Below are 25761 nucleotides of genomic sequence, written 5' to 3' on the forward strand. Positions count from 1 at the left end.
AATGAAAATGACGAAGATGGTTGTGGCCACATTCCACTTGAAAGTTAAGTTTCCAACTTCAATATGTGAGGGGTTATGAGGTTTGACAACCAACTATCACAACAATGCCATGTACTTCCCTTGAAGTTAACAAAAAAGGATAGAGGTCATTATCTTACCTCCATCAGAGCAAGTTCTTTTGAAAGCAAGTCTAGTGTGAATATCATTAACTAGTCTATGATGAGTTTAGAATGCTTGGATGCGAGATTGAAAGACAGGCTTAGTAAGGCTAAACCAACGGAGTAGACTAAGCTTATTGAGCTTTTCCACAATGACTCAAAGAGAACAATTAAAATAGCTTCGACATTGCCCAAGCTTGAGTAACGAATGTTGATAAACTTGCTAAGGAATAATGTGGATGCATTTATCTGGACAAAAGAAGACATGCCAAGCATTCATCCTTCGGTAATAAAACATTTTTTAAATGTGAACCCAGGGGCTAAATTAGTAAAACAAAAGAAGAGAAGCTTTATAAAAGTCATAGTTGATACAATTAGACAGGAGACAAAGAAGTTGAAGCTTGGGAACTTTATTAAGGAGGTGTCCTATCTATATTGGGTGTTAAATGTAGTTAGTTAAGAAACCCAACTGTAAATAGAGAATGCGTGTAGATTTCACACACATGAACAAGGCATGTCCAAAAGATATCTTCCCTCTTTGTTGCATCAACAGGCTAGTTAATTATTCTACTAGGCATAAGTACAAGAGCTTCATGGATTCCTTTTTAGGCTTTAATCAAATCCCAATAGCCAATGAAGACCAAGAAATGACAATTTTCATGAGGATGGGATGTATTGCTACAAGGTAATGCTTTTTGGCCTAAAAAATGTAGGTGCAACATATCAAAGATTAGTCAACAAGATTTTTAGGAATTAAATTGGAAGGAATATTGAGGTGTATGTGGATGATATGATGACTAAAAGTCCCTCCATAGAGCAACATGTAATATATTTGTAGGAAGCTTTCATAGTGCTAAGAAAATATGGTACGAAATTAGATCCAACGAAGTGTGCCTTTGGAGTACGTGAAAGCAAGTTTTTGGGTTTCATGATTTCTAGTAGAGGAATAGAGGTGAATCCTAAAAAGATAAAAGCCTCAGTTCGCCTAGAAATATAAAGGAAATACAAAAATTAAATGGTAAAATTGTGGCATTGAATAGGTTCGTCTTCAAGATGGCAGATAAGTGTCTACCATTTTTCAAGGCATTGAAAGACCTATTTAAATGGACAGAAGAATGTCAAAAGTCTTTTGAATAGTTGAAAGAATATCTAACTAGCCCTCTTCTCCTAACGTCACCTTCACTAGGAGACCATTTGTGCATATATAATAATCTTCAAATGAGACAATAGTAGCGATATTGGTCAAAAAAGATATGGCTCGCCAGAGCCCAATATACTACATCAGTAAGGTACTCTAGGGTAGTGAGTTGGGATATTATAAGATTGAGAAACTTGTCTTTGCTCTGGTAATGGCTACTAGAAAGCCGCAACAATACTTTTAAGCTCACCTTATTAATTTTTTTTTTGATCATCCACTAAAAGATATTCTGAATCACATGGACTGATCAAGACAAATGGTGAAATAGAGTATTGAACTCGGTGAGTTTGGGTTAGATTTATTACCAAGTAGAGTGATTAAGGCACAAGTACTAAAGGAATTCATTGTTAAATGCACCTTTTCTGATGAGTCTACAATTGAGAAGTTTGTCACTTCTGTCGTTTAGAGCGAAGTCACTCAGGGTAAATTTGTGGAATAGAGAGCTCGGTTTAGTGAACAATTAGTGACAGTTATGGAAAATGTTTGGAATAAATATGTGGATGGCTTTGTGGGAAATGGTGAAATATGAAACATATATTGGGAGAGTATGAAGTTCATGGCCCCACCCTCGTGAAGTAACATGCCTTGGTTGGAGATTAGAAGAAACCTTCTTTATTTTATTTTTTATGTTAAACCTTTTTAAATTTCAAATCAATGAAAAAAAACATGAAAAATTAGAGCAAATTTGTCAATTCTAACCCTTAGATCCACATTATTAAATTAAAAATCTTTAGAAAAGAGAAGAAAATTGAAATTCCTACAAATTCAGAGTAGTTGAAGATTATGTAGGGTGGATCAATCTGGTGGACACAATGTCGTTTTCATAAAAGAAGAGTCCATCAGAGTTCCTAAGAAAGGCGTGGAGGACACAGACAAGAACTCCAATCCCTAAACTTAAGGACAAATTTTGAAAGACGTGCAAATCCAGACAATCAACATCGAAAGGAAAGTCAATGCACGAAGCACGAAGCGATTGTTGACGTTATGGGCCCAAAGCATGAATAGATCCTCCCAGAGAGGAAGAGCTAAATAGCAAAGATAACATAGTAGAGGAAGAGGGAGACCGGAGAATTGATGCACAAGAAGGTGGATGTGGCGATGATTACGATGGCATAGTTTGCAAGAAAATAACGTATGTTAGCAGAAGTGTGAAAGAGAAAATAGTGCGAACGAGAGAAAGTTTAGGAACCGTGCGTAATCCAATCTCTAATTACTAGTTTTAAAATTTAAAATAAATTTATTTTAAAATCTACTTATATTTTTCCAATTTATTTATTTTTACCATAAAAACATCTCTTATATATTATTGTTTAATTTTATTAGTATTCCCTTTCTTATATTTTTATTTATTATTATTTTCATCCATTTGGTGTCCAAACTTTTAGCAGTATTAGAATGTTTTGCTTGATCTCAATGGGCTTTAATACTTTATATAATAATATTATTTATTTATTAAAAAATTAATATGTATTTATTAAAATCATTATAACCTAAATTATTTTTTTATTAATTAAAATTTTATTTAAAAGTATTTTTTAAAATGTCAAACTTTTTATTAAACTAATTTTTATTGTTATATGTGTTGCAAGTGATTTTACATGCTTAATATTTAATTAGTTTTTTAGTACTTTTAATTGTAGTAATTAATATAAAACAATATTTCTTATTTGAATTATTGAATATAATTAAAATATATTAACTTATTAATCAAATATTATAATAAAATTTTCAAATAATAATAATATTTTTAACATATTCAACAAACAATATAGTTTTACTTTATGTAATAAATGTAAAGTAACTCAATCTCTTAGTACTCTCAATGGTAGATAGGCTCTAAAATTGACCGTCAATGTAACTCAATCTATACCGTTAGTTTTGAGGGAGCTTAACTATAAATAGAGGTTTCCTCTTTCATTTCTATTCATCCATTGTATCATATTCTTTAAGTTAAAGAATATATTGAGAGCAATTACTCAAACACCTTGTGTGTGTTGCTTTTTAGTGGCTATTCTGTTCTTTCGAGCTTTCTGTTGTCTTTGAGTTGTTTCTGTTATATTTTCAGTGCCTTAGAGAATTTTTATGAGAATTCTCAATTTGTAAGAGTTAGGTTGACTTAGGCGGATTTGAAGCGAAGAAATTGTCCCAGTCCACACTGATTGCGAGACGAAAGGTCTAGCCCCGTGAAATTTATAGCTAGTAGCGAAACATATATTGGGGGAGTTTAAAGTTTGTGACCACCCTTATGAAGTAACATGCCTTGGTTGGAGATTAGAAGAAACTTTCTTTATTTTTTTTATGTTGGACCTTCTTAAATTTCAAATCAATGAAAAAACATGAAAAATTAGAGCAAACCTGTCAATTCCAACCCTCTGACCCACACTTCTGAATTAAAAATCTTTAGAAAATATAAGAAAATTGAAATTTCTACAAATTCGGAGTAGTTGAAGATGACGTAGGGTGGACCAATTTGGTGGAAATGCTATCGTTTTCATCAAGGAAATGTCTATCAGCGTTCCTAAAAAAGGCATGGAGGAACAAATAATAACTCCAATCCCTATACCCAAGGATAAATTTTGAAATACATTGCAAACCCAAACAGTCAAACATCAAAAGGAAAGTAAAGCGAGGAGTACGAAGCGATCACTGACGTTATAGCCCAAAGCACGAATGGATCCTCCTAAAAAAAGTAGAGGAAGAACCAAAGAGAGAATATAACACTACAGAGGAAAAGGGGGAGTGGAAAATCAATATGTGAGAAGGTAGATGTGGCGGTGATCACGATAGCATAATTAGCGTAGAAATAACATATGTTAGCGAAAGTACGAGAAAAGAGTGAGGATGATTTTGTTTCAATAAAATTAACACAATTTTTGTTTATGCCAATTTTTTTTAAAAACTAATTATGGTAAATTATAATTATACAACCCTTTTTCTTTACAGTTTATACTTAAAGTTCTATTAAAAAAATTAGCACAAATTTTTTAATTAATAATTGTAATTTACATTTTAATTGTCTTTCAAATTCTAATTACCACAAATTCTCTTAAATTATAATTATTTTTAAATGTGAATTTATTAATATGGCGAAAAATAAATGATACTCTCGTAAGTTCAAAAGTTTTTCTAAACTTGTGCTTGTATATATATTGTAGATAAAATGTCAAATGATTGTGTTATGTATAGATTGTTTTATGTCAATTATGATTACGGTCCCTCTACTATGTTCGAATTTAGGATTTAATAAATATACTTTAATTTGACATAATTCAATTCTTCTATTTTTAGTTAGTCCAAACAGTTGACACTCTTAATTATTTCAATTAAAATTCTTAGGTTGTAGTTTTTTTTAAAAGTACTCATTCCAAATTTATCATATCCAAATAAATTTTTTTACGCTATGAATAAATGTTTTTGAGAAAAAATCATGACAACATTTTAACTGAAATAGTTAAGGATGTTAACTATTTGGACCAGCTAATATCGCTGATAAAATAGATGATCAAATTGAAATTAAAATATCAAGACTAAATCCTAAATGTTACCATAGTAGAGTGATCAATACTGAAATTATACCCTTATCTTATAGTGGCAAAAGGGTAAATTCTATAAATAGTCACCTAACTATTATCGTGTTTCTATTTTGGTCACCCAAGGTTAAAATTTTCTATTTTAGTCACTAAGATTATAAAAATCACCAAGGGAGTGCTAACATGGCCCTTTTTTCATTAGCATAATAACAAATTTAATCCTCCATTTTTTATTAATTCTATCAATTTGATCCTAGTTCTAAAAAAATCAACAAATTTAACCCTCAACTTTACATATTATATCAATTTAGTCTTGATTTTAAAAATTCAAAAATAAATAAAAACTTTAAACATAGCTTTTTTAAAGTTTTTTTCTTCGATAAAAACAAGTACAAAATTATAAAATAAATGAATACCCATTTAATTTATTTATTAAAATAAAAATTTTATAAATAAAACAAATTTTAAAAAAAATCCACAATCAATACTTAAACCATATTCAAAATTTTCTTTATTTTATAAATAGTATTTTATTTATTACACCTCTAGCATTGTTACTTCGTTCTCGCCAAATTTGTCAAGCGTTGGGCACCTCCTTTACTTACAACCACTGGCACTAATAACCCTTACTTCGATCTCCTCGATTTTCTCATCCTCTATCGTCGTGCTTCCAAATTAGGAATCAATTGTAGAGCTGCTAACATGAGCTTTTACCTGCTGGGTCTCAATAGCTTCATCCTCACCTATATATCCCCAATCAAACCTACTCCCAAGCACAACCTTAAACACAACAAACACATTTTGGGCAACAACCTAAAGACATCAATTCTCTCTTTTTGACCTCAAGTTATAATTTTTGATCCAATCTGAACATGGTGGTTGTCAATGTTGAAAAGAGGAAAAAATTTAATTTGCTTAAGTCATCTTTAATTTTTTTTCCTTAAAGTGTTTTATTCACAAAATTATTAGTTTAATAGATAATGTCATAGTAGAAAATGAGAAAAAATAAATATTTATTTATAAATATTCTGATAATTTTGTATGTATTTTTATCGAAAAATGAACGTTTAAATGATTTATTGTTTTAAAATATTATTTTTGAATTTTTAAGAATCAAGATCAAATTGACATAATGTGTAAAGTTGAGGGTTAAATTTATTGAATTTTTTAGAATTAGGACCAAAATTTTTATAATATGTGAATATTGGAAGGTTAGATTTGTTATTATACTAATAAAAAAGGTTACTTCAGCACTTCGTTAATATGAGTGACCAAAATATTAAATTTTGATCATATTAATGATTGAATTAAAAAGTTTTTAACTTAAATAACTAATAATTCGGTGACTATTTATATAATTTACAAAAAAAGGCGTTGTCATGATAGAATCGTTCTTATTATATTAAAGTCCTTGATCCTTGATTTTAATGCTAAAGTAAAAATATTTTGAATTTCAAGCTTTTATTTTAATTTTTTTATTGATACAATAAAAATTATATACACTTTAATATTAATCTAAAATTTAAAAGAGTAACTAGAATTTTCGAGAATGTGATTAATTTTGATATTAGCACTTTCAAAAAAAAAATTATTTTTTATTTAATAAACAATAATCATCAAATTCACGTAAGTATTAGATGTAAAATAGTTCAAAAGGTTAGGGGCTTGTTTATCTACAAAATAATATAAGGACTTGTTTAACCAAAGTGTAATAGTCTAAGGGCTTTTTAATATATTAACCCTTATAAAAAAACATTTTAGTATTAAATAATAAAAACAAAAATTTCCCTAATAAAATTCCTGTGGGCTGCTGCTGCTGCTTCGTCTTCCTCTTCATTTTCTTATTCTTGTCGACAGATAAGTTTGGGGTTTGGGATTTTCGCGATTGAGATTCGAAGTTTCAAAATTTACATTCAAAGCTTGAAAACAGGGAACCTTCTTTTTATTTTTTTTAAATGACTGATTGCGAAGAAACGCGGCATCAAGGAAACGGCGATAACCTCGAAAACAGTTACGGCGGAGGGTCTTCTCCTCAGCCTCGTTCTGACGATCAAAATGATTCTAAATCTCAGGTTATATCACTTAAAGTTCAGCTTAATTTCCTCTCTTTTAGTTTTTGTTCGGAAGAAATTTGAAGAAACAGTCTTCTTTTTTTTTTTTTGGATTTTTTCTGTTGAAATGTCTAAGGTATTGCTTGGTTGTGAGCGGAAACCTAGAGGAAAGAATTGTAATTGTTTAAGAAGGAAATATATTATTGTTGAAGAATTAAGCAAAGAATGTATAATTTTATAGTTAAATTGGAGGATTACGTTAGAACTAGTGATACATGTTAGTCTTTTGTTCTTTTTTTTTTGTGTTCGTTTTTAAATGCTTTATGATTTTAGTTTATATTATTGGCTGTTTACTTTTACACAACTTTTGAAGATGCACATAGAAAATAAAAATTGCAGCAAGATAACAATAAATTGGAGCCCTATAATTTTTTCTTTGATTTAGATCTTGCATCTCGAAACTCGTCTAATTTAACAAGTAGCCTTTTTAATTATTTTTAGTGCTTGGTTTTAATTTACACTAAGCATTAGAAAATCTTAGAAAAAAGGTTGGGGGGGGGGGTGTTAGAACCCAGGTTTTGATATGCGCACTTGTTTAGGTGTTAAGTTATATTTTGTCTCACAAAATATGGCTAGTTTGAGAAGTATTCTTTTCAATCGAATTAATTATAGTAAATGTGAATAAATTAATTGATTCTACTTGATTGAGTTCTGATTCAATGGAAAAAAATTGGTGAACCAAAGTTATAGTACCGTCCATGTTTATTCTTTATCATGGGAAGATTTTTTTTATTGCAAAATGTTTTTCTTAAATGTGAGTTTTTGTTTGTGCTTTGTATTCGATTTTTAGTTGTATAAATAAAATTCGACTTTACAATTTGCAGCATGGATCTCGGGATTATGAGAGAGAGTCCTCTAGAAGTAGGGAAAAGGAGAGAGAGAAAGTGCGTGACAAGGAAAGGGAAAAGGATCGTGATCACCATAGGGATAGGGATAGGGACCGAGAAAAGGATCGTGATCGGGACCGCCATCGCAGAGATCGTCATAGGGATCGTAGTAGGGAGCGTAGTGAGAGGAGGGATCGGGGAAGAGACAGGGATGATGACGATTATTACCGAAGTCGAGACTATGACAGGTAAATTAATCATTTCAAATGTGTCTCTTATTGTTGCTAGTGATACTTGCTAATGACTTATATTTGGTGTGATGTCATTTATAGAAGAAGGGACTATGACAGAGACAGGAAGGACAGGCCTGGGCGCAGCTCTCGATCCCATTCAAGGGGTAGATCTGAACGCAGATCAAAGTCAAGATCTCGTTCTCGCTCACGCTCACGCTCAAAGAGGTAGATCATAAAGAACTAGATCACTGGTGAGAATATGATGGTATCAACTATATATTCTAGTTCCTGGGATGCTAACTTAATCTTCTTTTGCAGTAAAAGAGTTAGTGGCTTTGACATGGCCCCTCCAACTTCAGCAATGTTAGCTGCTGGTGCTGCAGCAGCTGCTACTGCAGGTATAATATGCCTTCCCCCCAAAAATTAAGATTGTTATACTTTGTTAACTGCCATTTTTGTTTTTGGATGATTTAGTGCGGAAAGTTCGTATCAAAATACTGGTGTGGTTTTGGTAAGCTATATTATTTCTTCTATATTGTATATATCACCTTTGAGCGATTTTGTGGAAGGGCTATAATATTATTTAATTTTTTTACTTGGTGAAATAATTCTGGAACTGAGAAAATTGGTTTTGTCTTGTGTTTGGTGTTTGTTTTGTTTGTTTCTATGTCTTGTCTTTGTTGTAAGAAGGCAATGGCGTGAGCCGACTTCTGTAGCTTTTATGTACAAGGAGGAATCGATGCACCAGTTTTGATGGTATTGTACGTCTTAAACTGGGAACTATAGCCTGTTTCGATAGTCTTGCTAAATATTTCCTCCAGAAGTAGCATGTGATGAAGGTTTTTTTAATCATCAGAGGTTTGGATATACAGGAAATGGGGGATAAAAGTCCTTATGCTAAATCAAATGCTATAAACATATGACTTTGATTTTTAATCATGTCTCATATGAAATCTAATTTCCTTTCAGGTCAGATTCCTGGGACTAGCCCGACCATACCTGGAGTATTCCCTAGCATCTTTCCTCTTGCAACCACTCAGGTATACGTTTCTCTTAGCACCTGATGATTTTTGAGCTTGCTGTATGTGCTATAACATTGTTTAATTTTGGTTTGCTGCAGCCTTTTGGTGCTCTGCCTGTTATGCCAGTTCAGGCAATGACTCAGCAGGTTGGGAGGATCATGCATACGATGTAGTCTATATGTTTTTTTTAGAAAACTATTTTCTTATATTGCAGAAGTTAATGGAATATATTTTTTGATTCCAGGCTACTAGGCATGCTCGTCGGGTCTATGTTGGAGGGCTTTCTCCTACAGCCAATGAACAGGTTCTACTCTCCACTATTTCATCATTATTGTTGTTATGCTTGCATACGAATCCAGTACTGACCCTTAATATATGACAGTCTGTTGCGACATTCTTCAGCGAAGTCATGGCTGCAATTGGTGGAAACACTGCTGGTCCAGGTATACTGAGTTTTCTTCTTTTATTTAATATATATTATGTTATATGGCTGAACTGCCCACCTTAGTTCTTCTGTAGTTGCTCATCCTTTTATGTTTATTCAGGTGATGCTGTTGTTAACGTCTACATAAACCATGAAAAGAAGTTTGCTTTTGTAGAGATGAGATCTGTCGAGGAGGCCAGTAATGCAATGGCTTTGGATGGGATAATATTCGAGGTGCTTATATTTTCTTTGGGATTTTATGCTGAGATCATTTAAATGCAATAAGTTGAATTGACCTGTTTGCACTTTCAGGGAGCACCTGTGAAGGTGAGGAGGCCTAGTGACTACAATCCCTCGCTTGCTGCAACTCTTGGCCCAAGCCAGCCCAGTCCCAATCTTAATCTAGCTGCTGTGGGTCTAACTCAGGGCTTTTCTGGTGGACTTGAGGGTCCAGACCGCATATTTGTTGGTGGGCTTCCTTACTACTTCACAGAAGCACAGATCCGCGAGCTATTGGAGTCCTTTGGGCCTCTTCGAGGGTTTGATCTGGTAAAAGATAGAGAAACTGGAAACTCGAAAGGCTATGCCTTTTGTGTTTATCAAGACTTGTCAGTCACAGATATAGCTTGTGCTGCTCTAAATGGAATTAAAATGGGTGATAAAACTCTCACCGTTAGGCGAGCAAACCAGGGTGCTACCCAGCCTAAACCTGAGCAAGAGAGTATACTCCAGCACGCACAACAGCAGATTGCTTTGCAGGTGAGATTAAATATACATATCTATACGTCTTTTACACATCCGTTTTATATATTATTCGTGTCCAGTGGAGTTTAGAACGGTTTTTAGGCTAAATTTGCATTTCCTTTCAGAGGCTTATTTTGCAACCACAAGGGGTGCCTACGAAGGTTGTTTGCTTGACTCAAGCACTTAATGTGGATGATCTCAGGGATGATGAGGAGTATGAAGACATTGTGGAAGACATGAGGCAAGAGGGTGGAAAATATGGTAAAATTCTTCTTCAACTACCAAGTGCTAATTTTGTTTGTTTTCCCTTTTAGTTTTATGTCTCTTGTTTTACATCCTTTTATTGTCCCGCATTCTGCTATAAAATCAAGCCCAACATACAGAAAAAGGACTTGCTAACCCTCTACCTAATTTTATTTGCATCTTTATTCTTTTCAGGGATTTTTTTAATAATATTTTTGGTGGATTCCCAATTTTTACACATAAGTTTATATGCAGGTGAATTAGTGAATGTTGTCATTCCACGCCCAAATCCAAATGGAGAACCATCCCCAGGCGTAGGGAAGGTCCGTGTTGACCTTTTAACCCGTATTCTTACTTCTTATTTGTTATCCATTGTCTTGTTTTCATCCTATGTATTTTGTAGTTGCAAGTGACTATTTCGCACTTATATTCGGGCCCCCAATGTTCCTGACTGTAGTTATCTGGTGTTATTAGGTATTTCTGGAGTACTCAGATGTCGAAGGTTCCAAAAAAGCCCAAGTGGCTATGAATGGTCGGAAATTTGGTGGGAATCAAGTTATTGCTGTCTACTATCCGGAGAGCAAGTTTGCAGAGAGGGACTACGATGGCTAATTTTTATATAAACTCTTCTTAGCATTGTGATTCTCCATGTTCAGTTGATTCACAATGTGACATAATATATGTTAAAACTTAGTTGAGATGAATGTGGGGATTATTTCTGATTCTGAAGCCTTTGTTGAACCATATATTTCATAAGGTTCATTTCAGGGGTGACTCATAGCAACGCTTTCTATTGCTGGAACAGTTGGGTGATTTTGGCCGTCAGATTTCCATAATATTTAGGCTTTGGGAACTTTTTGGTTTACGGTAGATGATTCAGATTTTTTTTTTCTCTTTTATTCTTCTTGTTACTACTACTAGAATGGTTTCCAGTTCACGCTTCAGGTTGGGTTGTTTATCTATTTATATCAAATTATAGAGTAAAAATTTAAATGTTAAAATATGTTGCAAGTCATTATCCATTTTGTACATTTAGATTTTAGTCTCTTTATTTTTTTTTAATTTAAAATTTTAGATTTAACTGGCGCCATTATTAAATTTTTTAATGTGATATTTTGAAATTAAAAAAATTAATTTAATAATCATGTAGCAATAAAAGTATTGATACAAATACTAATTAAGGTTTTTTTTAAAAATAATTATTCGAAATTGTCATGATAATATCTTTTGTTTTGTTACAATAATGTTTTTAAAAGAATTGATGTGAACCGACTTGTAAATTTCAGCATAATTTGAAGGTCAATATTGAAATTTGATCATTTATCTTATAGCGTAAAAAAAAACCCGCAATGCAAGCTACAAAGAAAAGGAAGTCATATGTTAGTTTCTCAAAATGGTTAGGTATTTAAATTATATATAATCACATAACATAATGATAGTCATATGTTAGTTTCTCAAAATGGTTAGGTATTTAAATTATATATAATCACATAACATAATGATTGTTGAAATATGAATTTTATAGTTGAAAATTGGATTTAAATGAGTTTTTCAATACATTGTTGAATTTTTCGTCATCGGAGCTTTTGAGTGAAGAATAAAAGAGATGTTCATAAGTTTTTTTTTTTAAAATTTTTTAATTAAATTATCGCATACAACAAAATGATTGGCTAAGAGAGCTTTTTTTTTACCGGTTGGCGTAATTTAAGTAACACCTATAGATTAGGTAGCGCTTGTGTCAAAATAAATTCAGGGACCAATTTAAAAGAATGAATATAGTTTAGGTCCATTTTTTTGTTTAAGCCTAAATAATAATAAATCCTAAAACCCTAATAAGAAACAAGCTTTTGGTTCTTCTCGCAAGTGGCTAAAACCCAGAAAATAAATTCTCTAATTGGCAATCCCTCTTAAAGAGAAAATTATATTTCTATCGAATCCTTCGCTGTGGAAGTGAAACCGAGTGAGTGAGTTCAAAGTATTTGTTGTTTTTGTGTGTGTTGTTATGCTCCTTTTGGCTTTTCCTTCCATTTGATTAGCTTTGTATTCCTCTGTGGATTTACAGCAATGGTGGGACTTTCTGTTGGAGAAAAGCATTTCATACAAGGTGGAATTGCTCAAGACCTTCGTTCAGATGGTCGAAAAAGGCTAACTTACCGACCCATATATGTTGAAACTGGAGTTATTCCTCAGGTGTGGAATCTTCTTCTAATTACTTTCAACCCCATCAACAATATTTCTGCTTTTATTTGAATTCTCATTGAAGGGTATTGTGACAGGCACATGGGTCGGCTAGAGTTAGGCTTGGTGCAACTGATGTTATTGCCAGTGTCAAGGTATTTCATTAAATGCTGAATTTTTTTTTTCCTTCTTTCCTTCTTGTCTTAGATGTATGGTAATATAATTTTACTAATTTATGTTTTTGCAGGCTGAACTTGGAAAACCAAGTGCATTGCAACCTGACAAAGGGAACATTGCTATATATGTTGATTGTAGTCCAACTGCGGCACCAATGTTTGAGGTGGTTTTTGCTTTACCCTCGAAATCCTTCCATTTGTTGATTCTATTGGTTGAATTCACAATAATACTTTCAAAATTCTTCATTTGATTTCCTTATTAATAATGTATTTTTTTTAAAGAGTTTCCTTGCTAATGTTAGTTAAGATATTATTGTGGATTTGTTTACACAGTAATAATGGGTAGAAGGGTGAAAACAATTTCTAGTTTCATGACCATGCATGCTTAAACATCTATGTCTTTAATTATTAACTGTCTTCCTTGGAGAACATGATCTTTATAAAGAGTTGTAAATGGCTAGTTGCATGCACTTTTGGAGTGGTTATATGTTAAATGCTACTCTCTTTGTTGGACAGTTTGACTTATGAAATATGAATCTCACTTTTGGTATGTGGGTGAGTGAGTTTCCCTATTGTCTTTGGTTAAAAGAATATGGGTATCTGTAATGTAGAAGGACTAACATTGTTCTAGTCTTTATGTTCTTCCTTTTCCTCTATGTACAGGCTACTATGTAGTCGTGACTTAGCCGTGTTTGTCCGTCTTTAATTCTCCATTATGTTATTCATAATCCATTACTCACTTCATTTTATGTGTTAAATCTCATATTTCATTTTGCACAGGGTAGAGGGGGTGAGGAGTTGTCAACTGAGCTATCGGTTGCCTTGCAACGGTGCCTCTTGGGTGGTAAAAGTGGAGCAGGTAGACATTCTCACAAATGGTTAATTTCCTGTACTTGATTATTATTTCTCTTTAGTTTGAGAAAGTAATTATCTAAATCCATAAATTCCAGGAGCTGGAATTGATCCCACATCTCTGGTGGTTGTGGAAGGAAAAGTGTGTTGGGATCTCTATATTGATGGTCTCGTTATTAGTTCAGATGGGAATTTGCTAGATGCCCTTGCTGCTGCCATTAAGGTATTTTACTTATTAGGCATTATATTCTTCTCTTCTCTTCTCTTGATTTGGTTGTGACTTGGGTTTAATTATCAAATTAACTGCTAGTATTAGAGTAAATGGGTTCGGAATCATTCATGCTCAATTTGAGTCTGTCTTCTCTAGTTATGTTGTCAAATACAGTAAAATCTGCTTGATAATCAACTCCTATATTTATTGGCATATGGCATGCTGGGGTGCCCATTTTTGCATCAATTCATGGTTTCATGTAAAATTTCCATGAGCCGTGTACCCAAGACGTGTTGGGTTTACATAAGTGCTTCATTTAAGTTATATGTTGAAGTAAAATAGCCTTTTGCCTCGAAACTAAGGAAAGTTCTTTTGCACTTTTGGTTAGTGTACTTTGAAACATACTGTGATTGTACTGGTTCTCGAAACTAGTCAAAATGTTTTGTTTTTTTTTGCAAAGGCTGCTTTAAGCAATACCGGCATCCCTAAGGTCAATGTTGCAGCAGATGCAACAAGTGATGAACAACCTGAAGTCAACATAAGTGATGAAGAGTTTCTACAGTTTGACACATCTGGAATCCCTGTCATTGTTACTCTAACAAAGGTAATTCCAAACTCATAATTATCGACAAACTGTTTAAAACTATTATACTATCTCATTGCATTGATTAGGTGGGGAGGCACTATATCGTTGATGCTACATCGGAAGAGGAATCACAAATGAGCTCGGCTGTTTCGATTTCTGTTAACCGAAAAGGACACATTTGTGGGCTTACGAAACGTGGGGGTGTCGGCCTAGACCCGAGTATTATTCTTGACATGATTTCTGTAGCAAAACATGTAAGTGAACAGCTAATAAACAAGTTGGATTCTGAGATTGCTGCTGCTGAGGCAAGTGAAGAGGAATCATGACTTGTTTTAAAGGCTTGTTAGAGGACTTTTTCCTTTCTAGATCCAGAGAGATGATTTTGGAATCTATTGTGTAATATTACTAATTATTTATTTATTTATGACTCAATTCAATCAAAATTACTAATTATTTATGATATTAATTCTATTCCTATAATTAACTGTTTTAAAATTGTAAGATAAGGAAGAGAAGAATATATCAACCAATAAGCTTTATTTGGACATGATTGATGAAGATAGCAACAAATTAAATTGTATATTTTTACAATACTAAAAATGTAATTTCATCATTTTAATAGTTTATATCTTTATAGTTTTAAAGGGTTAAATTAATTTTTTTATCATTTTTTGGTATCAAAGTATAATTTTATCATTATTAATTTAAAATTTTATAAATTATGAAAAATCTAAATTAAAGATTTACCATTTTAGGGGGTTATGGCCTCTTGGGTCTCGTAGTGGCTCCATCACTGGGAGGGCTTGATTGATAATATTTGGGTGCGGATAACATAATTTTATTTGTAAATTGAATAATGGATTTTGAATTTGAATCTATTATTTGTTTATATTTCTTTTTAAAAAAAATATTATTGCCAATAGGAACTATCAATAATAATAATACAAAAATATGACACATAGTACAAACTATAAATAAGATATTATAAATTAATATTCAAATGTCATGTTTGTAAAATAATCCTAATAGAGAGGAGAAAGAGAAACTAACAGTAACCGTAATACTGAAAATATTCATAATCTAACTAGAGTTGTATCACTCTAATTAAACCGTTGAAAATTGTATCTTAATCTTTCCATCATTAGATTAACCTAACAATGAATTCTAATTAATCAAGAAACCACTGCTAAGAGCTCCAAGAGACCCACTCCATCAATGATGCATAAAAAGCCTAATCTTAGATGATCTATCCTCCCGTCATCAGCTCGGATTCCAATTTTATAAACACTATCACTATGCTCTATCGTGATAAGGCCATCTAAGAACGTTATAAAAAAACTTGATTTATAAACACTAAAATTAAACTTAAACCACTACTGCTTTGAGAAAAAACAAAATGAACAAAATAAAACTATGAAAATATGGACAAAAATCACGATACCATAAACTAAATTAAAAATAAAAAAAATACTATTGAATAAGCCGCGACCAATAATATGAACATGTAAATAAGTTAAAGTTCATATGTTTTTTTTTTGTTATAACTTTCTATAAATAAGCATATTATAACACTATAAGAAATAAATTGTTTTTTATAATATACTTTTTGACCATAACTTTATAAATTTTTTAAGAGTTAAATAATATTATTTTTTTGTTATAACTTTATAAAATATACATAAATTAATATTTTTATAGTATAATCTTTTAAGATTTATAATGTAATTTTAGAAATTTTTTGTCCTAACCATCCCAAACACTCATACGTATTTATACTTATAATATGATTTTCATAACTTAAACCTGTATAAAAAAAACAATTGTTAAAGTTAAATCATGTACAAGTGCTTGAAAAGTTAGTGTAATTGGATTTGGGTGTAAACACACATGTAATTACTCTAATTCTCACATTCCCCTAAGAATTAATAAGTGTAATCCGAGTGCAACAATTACACCCAATTTAGTAAAATCCACCAATTTCAATTGTTACCTAAACATACCTCCCTTGTGTATTTACAAACAATTACACTCAAATCCTATTACTAAATAGCTTTTCAAACACTACTTAAATGTGTAAAATTAAATCAAAATTTCATGTATACATATACATCACAATTCAAGTTTCATGTGTATAATTACACCAAATCAAAGTTCATGTATCAAATTACATATTAAACTAAAGTTACATATATATTTGATATTTTTCCCTTTATTTTTATATAAAACATTATCATATAGTTATATTTATTATTAATATATTTTTAGTTATAAACTTGAGTTTTTCAGATTTTCGACTAATCTCAAACTCAGATCTTTATGAGCTTAGGCTCACATCGGTCTCGAACTCAAATTATTTTTGTACTCGAGCTTTCTCAAGCTCAGATTTTTTAGAGCACAAATTTTCTCAGATTCAGATCATTACAAGCTTGAATCGATACAGGTGAGTTATCGACTCCGGCTTGGGTCTGTTCTGCCAGGGGAGAATGATCTCAAAACCAAACAAATATAAAGCTGATTCACTAAGATTCAGTTTTATGAATCAAATATAAACAAACTTCCATTAGTCTAAGACGTTTGAACAGAAACACTAAGCCTCAACACTCAACAATATGATCTTCCATCACATTTTCCTCTTTGAAATAATCCCTGACAGATTAAAGCATAGTCTTCAATTTTCAGCTTAAGTTTGTTTAGGGTACATACTTACCTTGCCGACAGATCTGAAATGTTTGTTCATCTTCATCACGTTACAGTCATACTATCCCCAAATCACTCTCATGACACCAAAAACAATCATCTCCATTGAATGGTCCCAGCTGTAAAATCAAATAAATACAATATAGATGGATAGATACACTGGCTGTGCACAACAATTTTCCTCTGACCAAACACTTCACATTTTCAGCCTCACTGCCCAGTACGCCATAATTATGATTTTCAGTGGTTGTTGGAGAGAAATATTGGGAAACAAAAACCTCATAAAAGCCAACACACATTCGAACGAGTTAACCGATTGTCTCTAAGAATGTTTCAACCAATGAATGACCATTGACCATTTTTGTCGTCCCAATAATCAGATCATATGCCATTCCTTCCTGCAACAGAGAGGTAGCGATATGAAGAAAGTAACTTACAATAAGGTGAAACGGACAATATCACAGAACTGGTTGGATCAATAAACCTACTTTAACAAGATAGAAATCCGAAAGATGAATATTTTTAAAAAAATAACTAATGTCAGCAAATAACAAATAATGAAATACGGTTGATCAATGTTGTTTTTTTCTTAAATTCCTTAGAAACGCTATCTCCCAATCCTATGCAGAAGAAAAGAAAAATGAGCATATATCCCCCGAGACTCCCATGCCACAAATCCAAAATTACACTAAACAGCTTCCCACTGTACCTGAAAATTATTCCTTTCAACGAAGTAACAACCTATGTTGATCAGATTCTTTAGCTTTATTTAAGTATGAGTCTGATACCCATGTTTGATACAAAGTACGACATGGGTATGAAGATATGACCAAAGACTCCAAATCCATGAAAAAGCTTAAAATTTTGAACATACCCAGTCGAACACATACAATCCTGGTGAGAGTAGGTAATGACCATTTAATTGCACGATATATTAGCAAAACCCGTACAACAGTGAACATACCATATACACAAAAGAAGCAACATACCTGGGCACTGAGAAATCTGAGAGCAGCAATTTCTGCAAATGTTACCCCTCCAACAAAGACAACAAGTACCAGGGAGCGCCTCCCGTCTGCTATTCTGCAATAACTCAAGGAGTCAGCCAAGAAGCATAAGCTTTTCTGTAAACAAAAAGAATAAGATTGTTGTTCCCTATTTATAGGGGTCAATAAAGAAATACAGCATAAATGTTAAAACTGAAAAGTCCGTGCAGTGGAGCTTTCAGTAACTACAGAAACGACCATCTCTGCCTATCATTACAGCAATTTTCTAAACTAAAAAGGAAAAGTCACAAGTTTACTGCCCTAGCCACTGTCATTGTCTTCTATCATTGTTTTACCTGGTTATTCTGGTTGTTTGGACAATTAACTGAGGAAGAAGTCTCTTTACCAAAATAAATTCCAACACAAACATCTGAGTGAAATTATTTAATGGTTTGTATAGCACTCAAATTATGAGACATACAAAAGGAGAAAAATGACTTACTTGTCTAAGCCATTTGAAGCACCCTGCAATGTGGCAAATGAGGGACTGCTAGCAAAGCCAAGCTATAAAAAAAAACATGCTATCATAGTAAGTAAAAATATATCCAAAGAACAATACAGAGAGTCAAGTTTTGATGCACAGAAGTCAAGGGTGACTCTTAAGAGAATTCCAGAGAAATGTCGTCCCATATTTGAAACAGCAAAACATCAGATAAAAGAAACAAACAAAAAAGTAGAAAGTAAAATAAACTACTCCCAGAAGTCTACTGACCCTTTTTGTTTCTGTATGCGGCCCAGGCAACAGCTTCAAAATTTCTTCCATAGCACGCCTGTAAGGCCATATTATTAATATATATACATATATAAATTCAGAAATAGAAGGCAGCAGGGGTTTGATTAACATTCCTGCCTAGTTAAACCACTTGGCTGGTAAACCAAAATAACAAAAGAAATTCAGGCAATAAACAATAAAAACCTTCTTTCCCTCGGGGCTGTTTCACTAATTAGTCTGGCTATCACTTAGGACCTATTTAGTCTGCTATTGGATTTATGGCCTACTTTTTATAAACTTATCAACTTATCTGCTAGTGCTTTAAGGCCTAATTTATATAAATTTGCTCCGCATTACAACTTCCTAATGATTACAAAGTGCAGAGCAGGATTGTGTAAAATCTTAGTACACCATTGCACACCAAAAAAAAGGTAGACAAAACTGCTCTATTTGTAAAGTGAGAGAATGCTTGAGAAAGTCATAAAATTAACTAGAGCTTAAAGATAGAAGATAGGGAGACCACTTCAAAGAGACTACCACATCTTTGCAGATGAAAGAGTAAGGATAAAATTCTTTTGCATAAACACAAAAAGGACTGGCATATGTTTGCATAAACACAAAAAGGACTGTCATATGTAAGAGTAAAAGCATTGACACTGACAACTATACATGCCCCCTAACCAATTCAAACTCGGATCCTAAGGCCAACTATTCAATCTCATTAAAGTTCCCAGATCTGGACCTAAGGCCTCAAACTGCTTCATCCTTATCGCCCAACTATAACATTGCTTGACTTGGGCTGGGAACTCAAAAAGGAATTGACCTTGAGCCTCCTAATTTAAGTCAACCTTTTCCATTTAGAACAAGCTATAGCCAACAGGAAAGAACTAAAATCAAATTTGTCCTCACTCAGAAAGCAAACGGGCAGCATTCCATATCTAGATCACATACAATAATTAGAATGAAACTCAATAGATTTAACTCACCATCCAGATCGAACTGCATGCTGCACAAGGCGAATACTAAGAGGTGCATATCCAGAAAAGACATAGGCTATGTCATTAGGACTGTTGCATCAAAAAATAACTTCTTAATTAGGAAGCAAAAGAGAATGATTAACTGCTTCAAAGTACAACAGTATGCTTGAGATTAAAATGTTGATATGGGACATACAATAAAATCTATCATCATATCATGCTACAAGTCGCTCTTGCAAAGTTTGTTCGGGCAGAAGGAAAAGAGAAAGATATGGAGGCAATTGTACAAAGAAAGAAAAGGGAAAAGAAGACAGAATTTCTTTATAAAAGATACAAACTCATCCATCTCCTTTTCTTGAGGGGGTTGGGGGAGGAGGGTGAGGGTGAGGGTGAGGGTTCTAGAATTAAAAATTGACCATAATTAACATACAGATGATATGGTGACAGATAACAATCAAGGCTCAGCTAGACACGAGCAACAACTAACCTAACACTGAAATAAATATACAGCAAACATTATAGAGAAAAAATGAATCGTGAAAACAAGAAAATACTAACAACAATAACACAGAATTTCTTGATAAAAATGAAGTTCCATCCATCTCTCTTTTCTTTTTTTCTTTTTTTTCTGGGGGGGGGGTTTCCAAAACATACAGATGATAAGGTAACTAATATCAATCAAGGCTCACTAGGTGCAGTACCTAACCTCTAACATTGAAATGAGTACATAGCAATTATTATACAGTTCAATTATGAGAAAAGGTTGCATCAGTGAGAAGAAAATACTTTGCAGTGTCAGTATCCTCAACTACAAGTTGCAAAGCACGTTTGACTGTCAGCCAATTGCTTTTTGACTCCTGCAAGAGTCAAATGTAAAACAATTGACTAAACTAAGTGTCAACAGAACTTGTAGTCATAGACTAGTACACAAACTGAAGGAAATGACTGATTATGCACTCTTGTTTTATACCTGCTTCTTCAACAATCCAGCCTTTTCTAAATTATTTAATGTAGCCATATGCTCAAATCCATAACTGTGGAGAAGCTCCCTCCTAAACCATGAATTCAAAAAATATTAAATAACCAAATCAAGATGTCAGAAAAAAAATTAGCTGTTAATTTGTAAAAAGTCAAGAGTCAAAAACTAGCATACAGAATCAACATAAAAGAAGAAAAACAACACTAAAAGATACTTCTACGGAGTAAACACTGCTTGCCTCAAATAGTCAAAATGCTTTTTGGGCAGCCCTGAATTTGTAACAGAAAATAGGATGAGAAGACGCAAGACGTTGACAAGAGGCTCCTGCTTATGGATCATTTCTTCAATGTAATCAAAGCAACTGCATTAATAGACCAGAAACAAATGCTTAGAAACTGGGGAGGGGGGGGGACTCGAAGTTTAATACTGTTTTTCAAGAGAATGAATCAGGCAGCTGCAATTTGCTAAGAATAATGGAGAATAGCTTTATTCGCCTCAAAATGCTATGAGCAAGCAGTAATAGTTGCATTACATAACAAAAAACTGCAAGGACACTTTAAGTTCATGAGATTAGTAGGTGAAGCATGCTAGACTTACATGTCATAGCTTGAGGTCTCAATAATTGTGTGCTCCATGTCAAGTTTTGCAAGAAAAGATGGCTTTGATGTGAATGTTGACAGATGTTGTGCAAGATTTATGTGTCTCTGAAGCAATAATCAGCAGTAAATTACAACCCAAAACTCATCCAGACCACTTTCCAGGAAGCCAGTGCAAATCCTAATAAGCAAAAACCAAAGAACCCTACTTACGGTCATTTCAGGTAATGAGTTCAGCTTCTTGACGAAATCCTTTAGCTCAGAAACTGTTTGGTTCTGTACACATTTAACAAATTAAAAAAGGAATTATACAAACTTAAGAATGTTCAACTGCCTGAGAAGGGAACCATTTCAACCACTCAGTCATCCACAAAATACGATACATTAGAAGTGAGGACAATGTATAAGTTACTCATCCACAAACCATTTAAATAGTCTTTCCATGCACATATGACTTTTCTAAAATCACCACAGGAAACTTAAATAGTGAGCTAAAAACTGTTTTCACTAGGCTTTTGACTATGATGCATAATCAGGTTTTGACATTATGCATTACATATGAGGCATGAGAAATGTTCAGGTCCTTATTCACTTACAGTAGTAGTCATCTCAGTGTAATCCTGTTTCATGGATGTTGCTTTCTGCCTAAGAACCTGCAGTCAGATGGCAACTAAGCAGAGAAACTTGGAAGTGACGTTAACTTTGGGGTAACGAGAATTGGAAAACAAGAATGTGAAAATGATTAAGTTAGGTCAACCTGGACAACAACTTCAAAATTGAGATCTCGTATCTCCTTGAACAGCTTGTCACTAAAAGTTAAAATAAGCATCAGAAAGAGGAAAACAAGGGAGAAGGCAGTAAACAAAAGGATGCTTAACATTCGGCTCAAAGGGTTTTTCCTTTTATTTGTGAAGACAGATCAGAATTTTGACTGAGGCCAATATAAGTCAATTTTCTCATTATGCTTCAAGATAAATACAAAGGAGAATAGAAACCTTAATCAAATAGCCACCAAATTAAAATATTCATGTTTGTTTTACCCACTCAAAGGCATAAATTACTTGTCCAATGCAACAAAGGCACAGATATAAGAACCTTACAGTAAAAGCCATATCCAACCATGATCATACATCAAAACAGGAAAAACCACAATGTTTATAAGAATCAGAGTACTATTATAACTAATCAGTTAAATAGATCAAGTGGAGGCTAACTTTACCTTGAATTAAGTGGGACCTTCATCTTTTTTCCCTCTTGTTGAACACCCATTATAGATGAATCCAGCTCCACAGAACCATTATTGATGCGCAAGAACTGCAATGAAAAAATTAAGAGACAGCATTACGAAATACAACTAAGAGAAAAAAAAATCTTAAAATGGTTCTTTTCCTCTAAGTAAAATAGAAATGTTGATTGCCTTAAAAGAGTTCAGTATTACAATTTCGATTAGAAAACCTCTTTTGTTAGTTATATTCCTATCTATCCAACCTATTCAGATACCCAGGGACCGTTCAAGCTCTCATGACCTTTAATACTAAACAGAGTCAAAAACAGCCAACAGAATGGGAAGTAGAAGAGGTTTTAGCAAAGACCATGAGAGCTTGAATTTTGTAGTTACATTTCCAGGACCAGTTGTTAGTCGCATAAGTGGCATTCCTGCTTTTCCCGGCAATTTATGCCGCCAATAAGCCACCTCATTAGAATATTTTATTTGAAAAAACTAACTGAACTAGTTAGCAGTTAGCAAAAAATATTATAATGAAGATGGCACTAGCCCTTTGGATAGATACTCCATAAAGCAACTCAATTTCAAATTTAATCTCCACACATAGACTGGTCTACCTGATAAACACGAAAAAGATGCTTTGCAAAGAAAATACATAACAATATTTAACTGTAATACTGCCACTGCTTGCATCAGCTTACCTCATCGAGTAGCCCTTCATATGTTAGCTGTGAACACATAGGAGTAACCATATCCACCTGTAAGTAAGCAGTACAAAATTTAAAGTTATAACAACTATTGTTTATTTTTGCAATCAACTTCACTATCAAATGAGAGAGAAAAAGGCAAGAAACCATGTATACTTTGAGCTGACATGAAGAATTTCACAATTTGATTTAGTAAATTATTAGCGGTATGCTGAGCATTTAGGTTTTAATCAAATAATAAATTTGTAGCTCTCCTTAAAACAGCCTTAGTAACCGTCTTGCATCATCTTGATGACAATAATCTAGAAAACAAAATTACTAAGTGCACTGAAAAGCAAAACTCACCTCCCTATCTATGAGGATGAGAGTGTTAATCTCTGATAAAGCCATCTGAAGAACCAAAAGAAATAGGATGCCACAAGTCATTCATAAATACATGAAAGCAAAAGCATTAATGCTAATTTGGATGGAGAAAAGGTTTTAAAGGGGTTCATAATTACATCAGATGAATTCATGGGCTCCTCTGTGTGCATGCGATCCAAAATATCTGAGACAAGAACAGATGCTTTGCCTTTTGCACGCACATTTGGTATAACTCCAAAAGTAGACTGCAATATGTATAAATTTTAAGATTAATTCAGGAAAAAAATTTTAATTTAGAACAATAGAGCTTTATGAAATTAGCAAATCCTTAATCATGTGATAAGCTAATTAACTTATTTTTATAAATTATAGATATCTCATCATCCTTATCTATCCCAAATGAATAACTAGAGTAGCCCTAACCTCAAGCTTGTGAATGGCTTTAGCAATATGCCAAAGTGAGCCTGTATCACCATCAACCTGACATTGCTACAACGAAGAAACACACACATAAAGAATTGGTTCAAATTCTTTAGAACCACAAGATGAATATAGTGGGTGGAAAAGGAAGGCATATTTTCCATACTTTGTAAGCAAGATCCAGTTCAAATGACAAAATGTCTTCATCCACGGGAACTACATACAACGGATACTCCCCTATCGTTATCAAGTGATGAACTTTTTCCTCCTCGAGGATCTGCAGAGTGATCAAAATTATTTATAGTGTTTGGGTAAACAATACACACACATTAGGAGCTTAATAGGGATGCTTACTCTCTCGCATTGAATTTCACGGCGAGGAACAAAATAGATATAGTACTCTCTTTGAAGTCCTTTCGAGATATCATCATGCAAATGAGAAGATATGGATTTCATCAAGTCACGCTGAGAAGGAACGAGATAAACCACTTTGGTGCAATCAGTCTGAACTGGCTCGGCTGAAAGATGTCGCAATTCAATCCCATATTCCTGAACGTAGTCAACAAGACATCCATAATCATAAACTTAGTAACACCAGTACATTGTTTCCAACCATATAACTATTCAGTTATGTATAAAATGACTCATCCAGGCATATCATCTTCTTTTCAAATTTAGGTATGCATGGAAACAAGCTGAAAATAGAACTTTTTCAACACAACAACCTTTACTGCTTCAATAGATGTTGCAATGGCAGAACTTTAGTAGAAGAGTACAACTTTCTTATAGAACTTAACTGAAACAGTGGCATCTTTAAGCATTTACAGTTTCAAGAAGAAAAAACAAGTGAATTACCTTGAGAAGAGATGTTTGGATAATCAAAGAGAGGGAGCCACCAAGTTTCGGTTCAATAACCAAACACTTCTTTCCTCGAATCTAATTTCATCAAAAATAATAATCAATAAAATCCAAACGAAATGTCCGCTAAACTAAGCTTCATGCAACAAAATCATTTTAATTTTCCCGAGCTTTCCCGGCAACCAAACAGTAGTCAGTTGGGGAAAAAAAGATTAAATGCTAATCAAATTTAAAATGACGAATTACATCTTTGAGGATTTTAACAAGATCTTTCTGCGACTGTTCCCTGAAAAATAATAATTATAATAATAAATCAGAATCAGTGACTACAAATTCAAACGAAATTGAAGGAAATAAGGAGATTAGGCAATTGAATATTATACCTGAGAGCCTTGAGATTCAGAGGAGAGTTGTCTAAATTTGGAATCTGAGCCATTTTCAGTTCAGAAAAAAAAAACTATCTTGCTTTTCTCTGCAGAGGAGAAAATCAGAAAATAAGTTCGTAAAAAGATAGTTAAATTTATGGTTCAAATATGACCAAGGTCCCTATACTCTTTCGAAATTTAAATTTAATCCAACGTATTCACTTGTGGTTTCTAGAGGGTTTGGGGAGTGTTACTTTACAAGCAGCAGAAACTATGATTTATTAATTTGGTTAAATGAGGTTTGATGGGAGAGTGACTCTCCC

The 25761-nt window shown here is 33.1% G+C and overlaps 3 protein-coding genes across 8 annotated transcripts; 2 read left to right on the forward strand and 1 right to left on the reverse strand.

Moving 5' to 3' along the window:
- Positions 1-6676: 6676 nt before the first annotated feature.
- LOC121216209 (splicing factor U2af large subunit B) lies at positions 6677-11355 on the forward strand. 5 transcript variants are annotated; one of them, XM_041091577.1, is made up of 13 exons: positions 6677-6958; positions 7822-8072; positions 8157-8282; positions 8376-8455; positions 9027-9097; positions 9178-9225; positions 9324-9383; positions 9462-9522; positions 9625-9737; positions 9816-10262; positions 10373-10508; positions 10746-10813; positions 10965-11355. In XM_041091577.1, the coding sequence occupies exons 1-13, from the start codon at positions 6842-6844 to the stop codon at positions 11100-11102; spliced, it is 1716 nt and encodes a 571-aa protein (XP_040947511.1). In that variant the 5' UTR covers positions 6677-6841; the 3' UTR covers positions 11103-11355. The 5 variants fall into 5 exon arrangements, with proteins under 5 accessions (XP_040947511.1, XP_040947515.1, XP_040947512.1 ...); XM_041091581.1 differs by lacking the exons at positions 6677-6958; positions 7822-8072; positions 8157-8282 and adding an exon at positions 8532-8568 and having other exon boundaries at positions 8427-8455; XM_041091578.1 differs by lacking the exons at positions 6677-6958; positions 7822-8072; positions 8157-8282; positions 8376-8455 and adding exons at positions 8551-8568; positions 8748-8915.
- An 870-nt stretch (positions 11356-12225) lies between these two features.
- On the forward strand, positions 12226-14953 carry LOC121216210 (exosome complex component RRP42). Of its 2 annotated transcripts, none has more exons than XM_041091583.1 (8): positions 12226-12454; positions 12553-12680; positions 12767-12823; positions 12916-13008; positions 13625-13703; positions 13795-13919; positions 14368-14511; positions 14580-14953. In XM_041091583.1, exons 2-8 carry the CDS (start codon positions 12555-12557, stop codon positions 14817-14819), a joined length of 864 nt encoding a protein of 287 aa, XP_040947517.1. In that variant the 5' UTR covers positions 12226-12454; positions 12553-12554; the 3' UTR covers positions 14820-14953. The 2 variants fall into 2 exon arrangements, with proteins under 2 accessions (XP_040947517.1, XP_040947516.1); XM_041091582.1 differs by having other exon boundaries at positions 12226-12450.
- A 2024-nt stretch (positions 14954-16977) lies between these two features.
- LOC107904278 (vacuolar protein-sorting-associated protein 33 homolog) lies at positions 16978-25761 on the reverse strand. The gene is made up of 22 exons (XM_016830595.2): positions 25457-25761; positions 25320-25359; positions 25071-25151; positions 24570-24764; positions 24382-24492; positions 24219-24284; positions 23933-24040; positions 23778-23822; positions 23427-23483; positions 22720-22814; positions 22258-22309; positions 22097-22153; positions 21714-21776; positions 21502-21608; positions 21143-21265; positions 20896-20977; positions 20712-20782; positions 19935-20015; positions 18949-19006; positions 18679-18740; positions 18180-18273; positions 16978-17588 (listed from the first exon to the last, which is right to left on the reverse strand). The coding sequence occupies exons 1-22, from the start codon at positions 25507-25509 to the stop codon at positions 17499-17501; spliced, it is 1791 nt and encodes a 596-aa protein (XP_016686084.2). The 5' UTR covers positions 25510-25761; the 3' UTR covers positions 16978-17498.

The sequence above is a fragment of the Gossypium hirsutum genome, chromosome D04, assembly GCF_007990345.1.
Source record: "Gossypium hirsutum isolate 1008001.06 chromosome D04, Gossypium_hirsutum_v2.1, whole genome shotgun sequence".
NCBI classification, from domain to species: domain Eukaryota; kingdom Viridiplantae; phylum Streptophyta; class Magnoliopsida; order Malvales; family Malvaceae; genus Gossypium; species Gossypium hirsutum.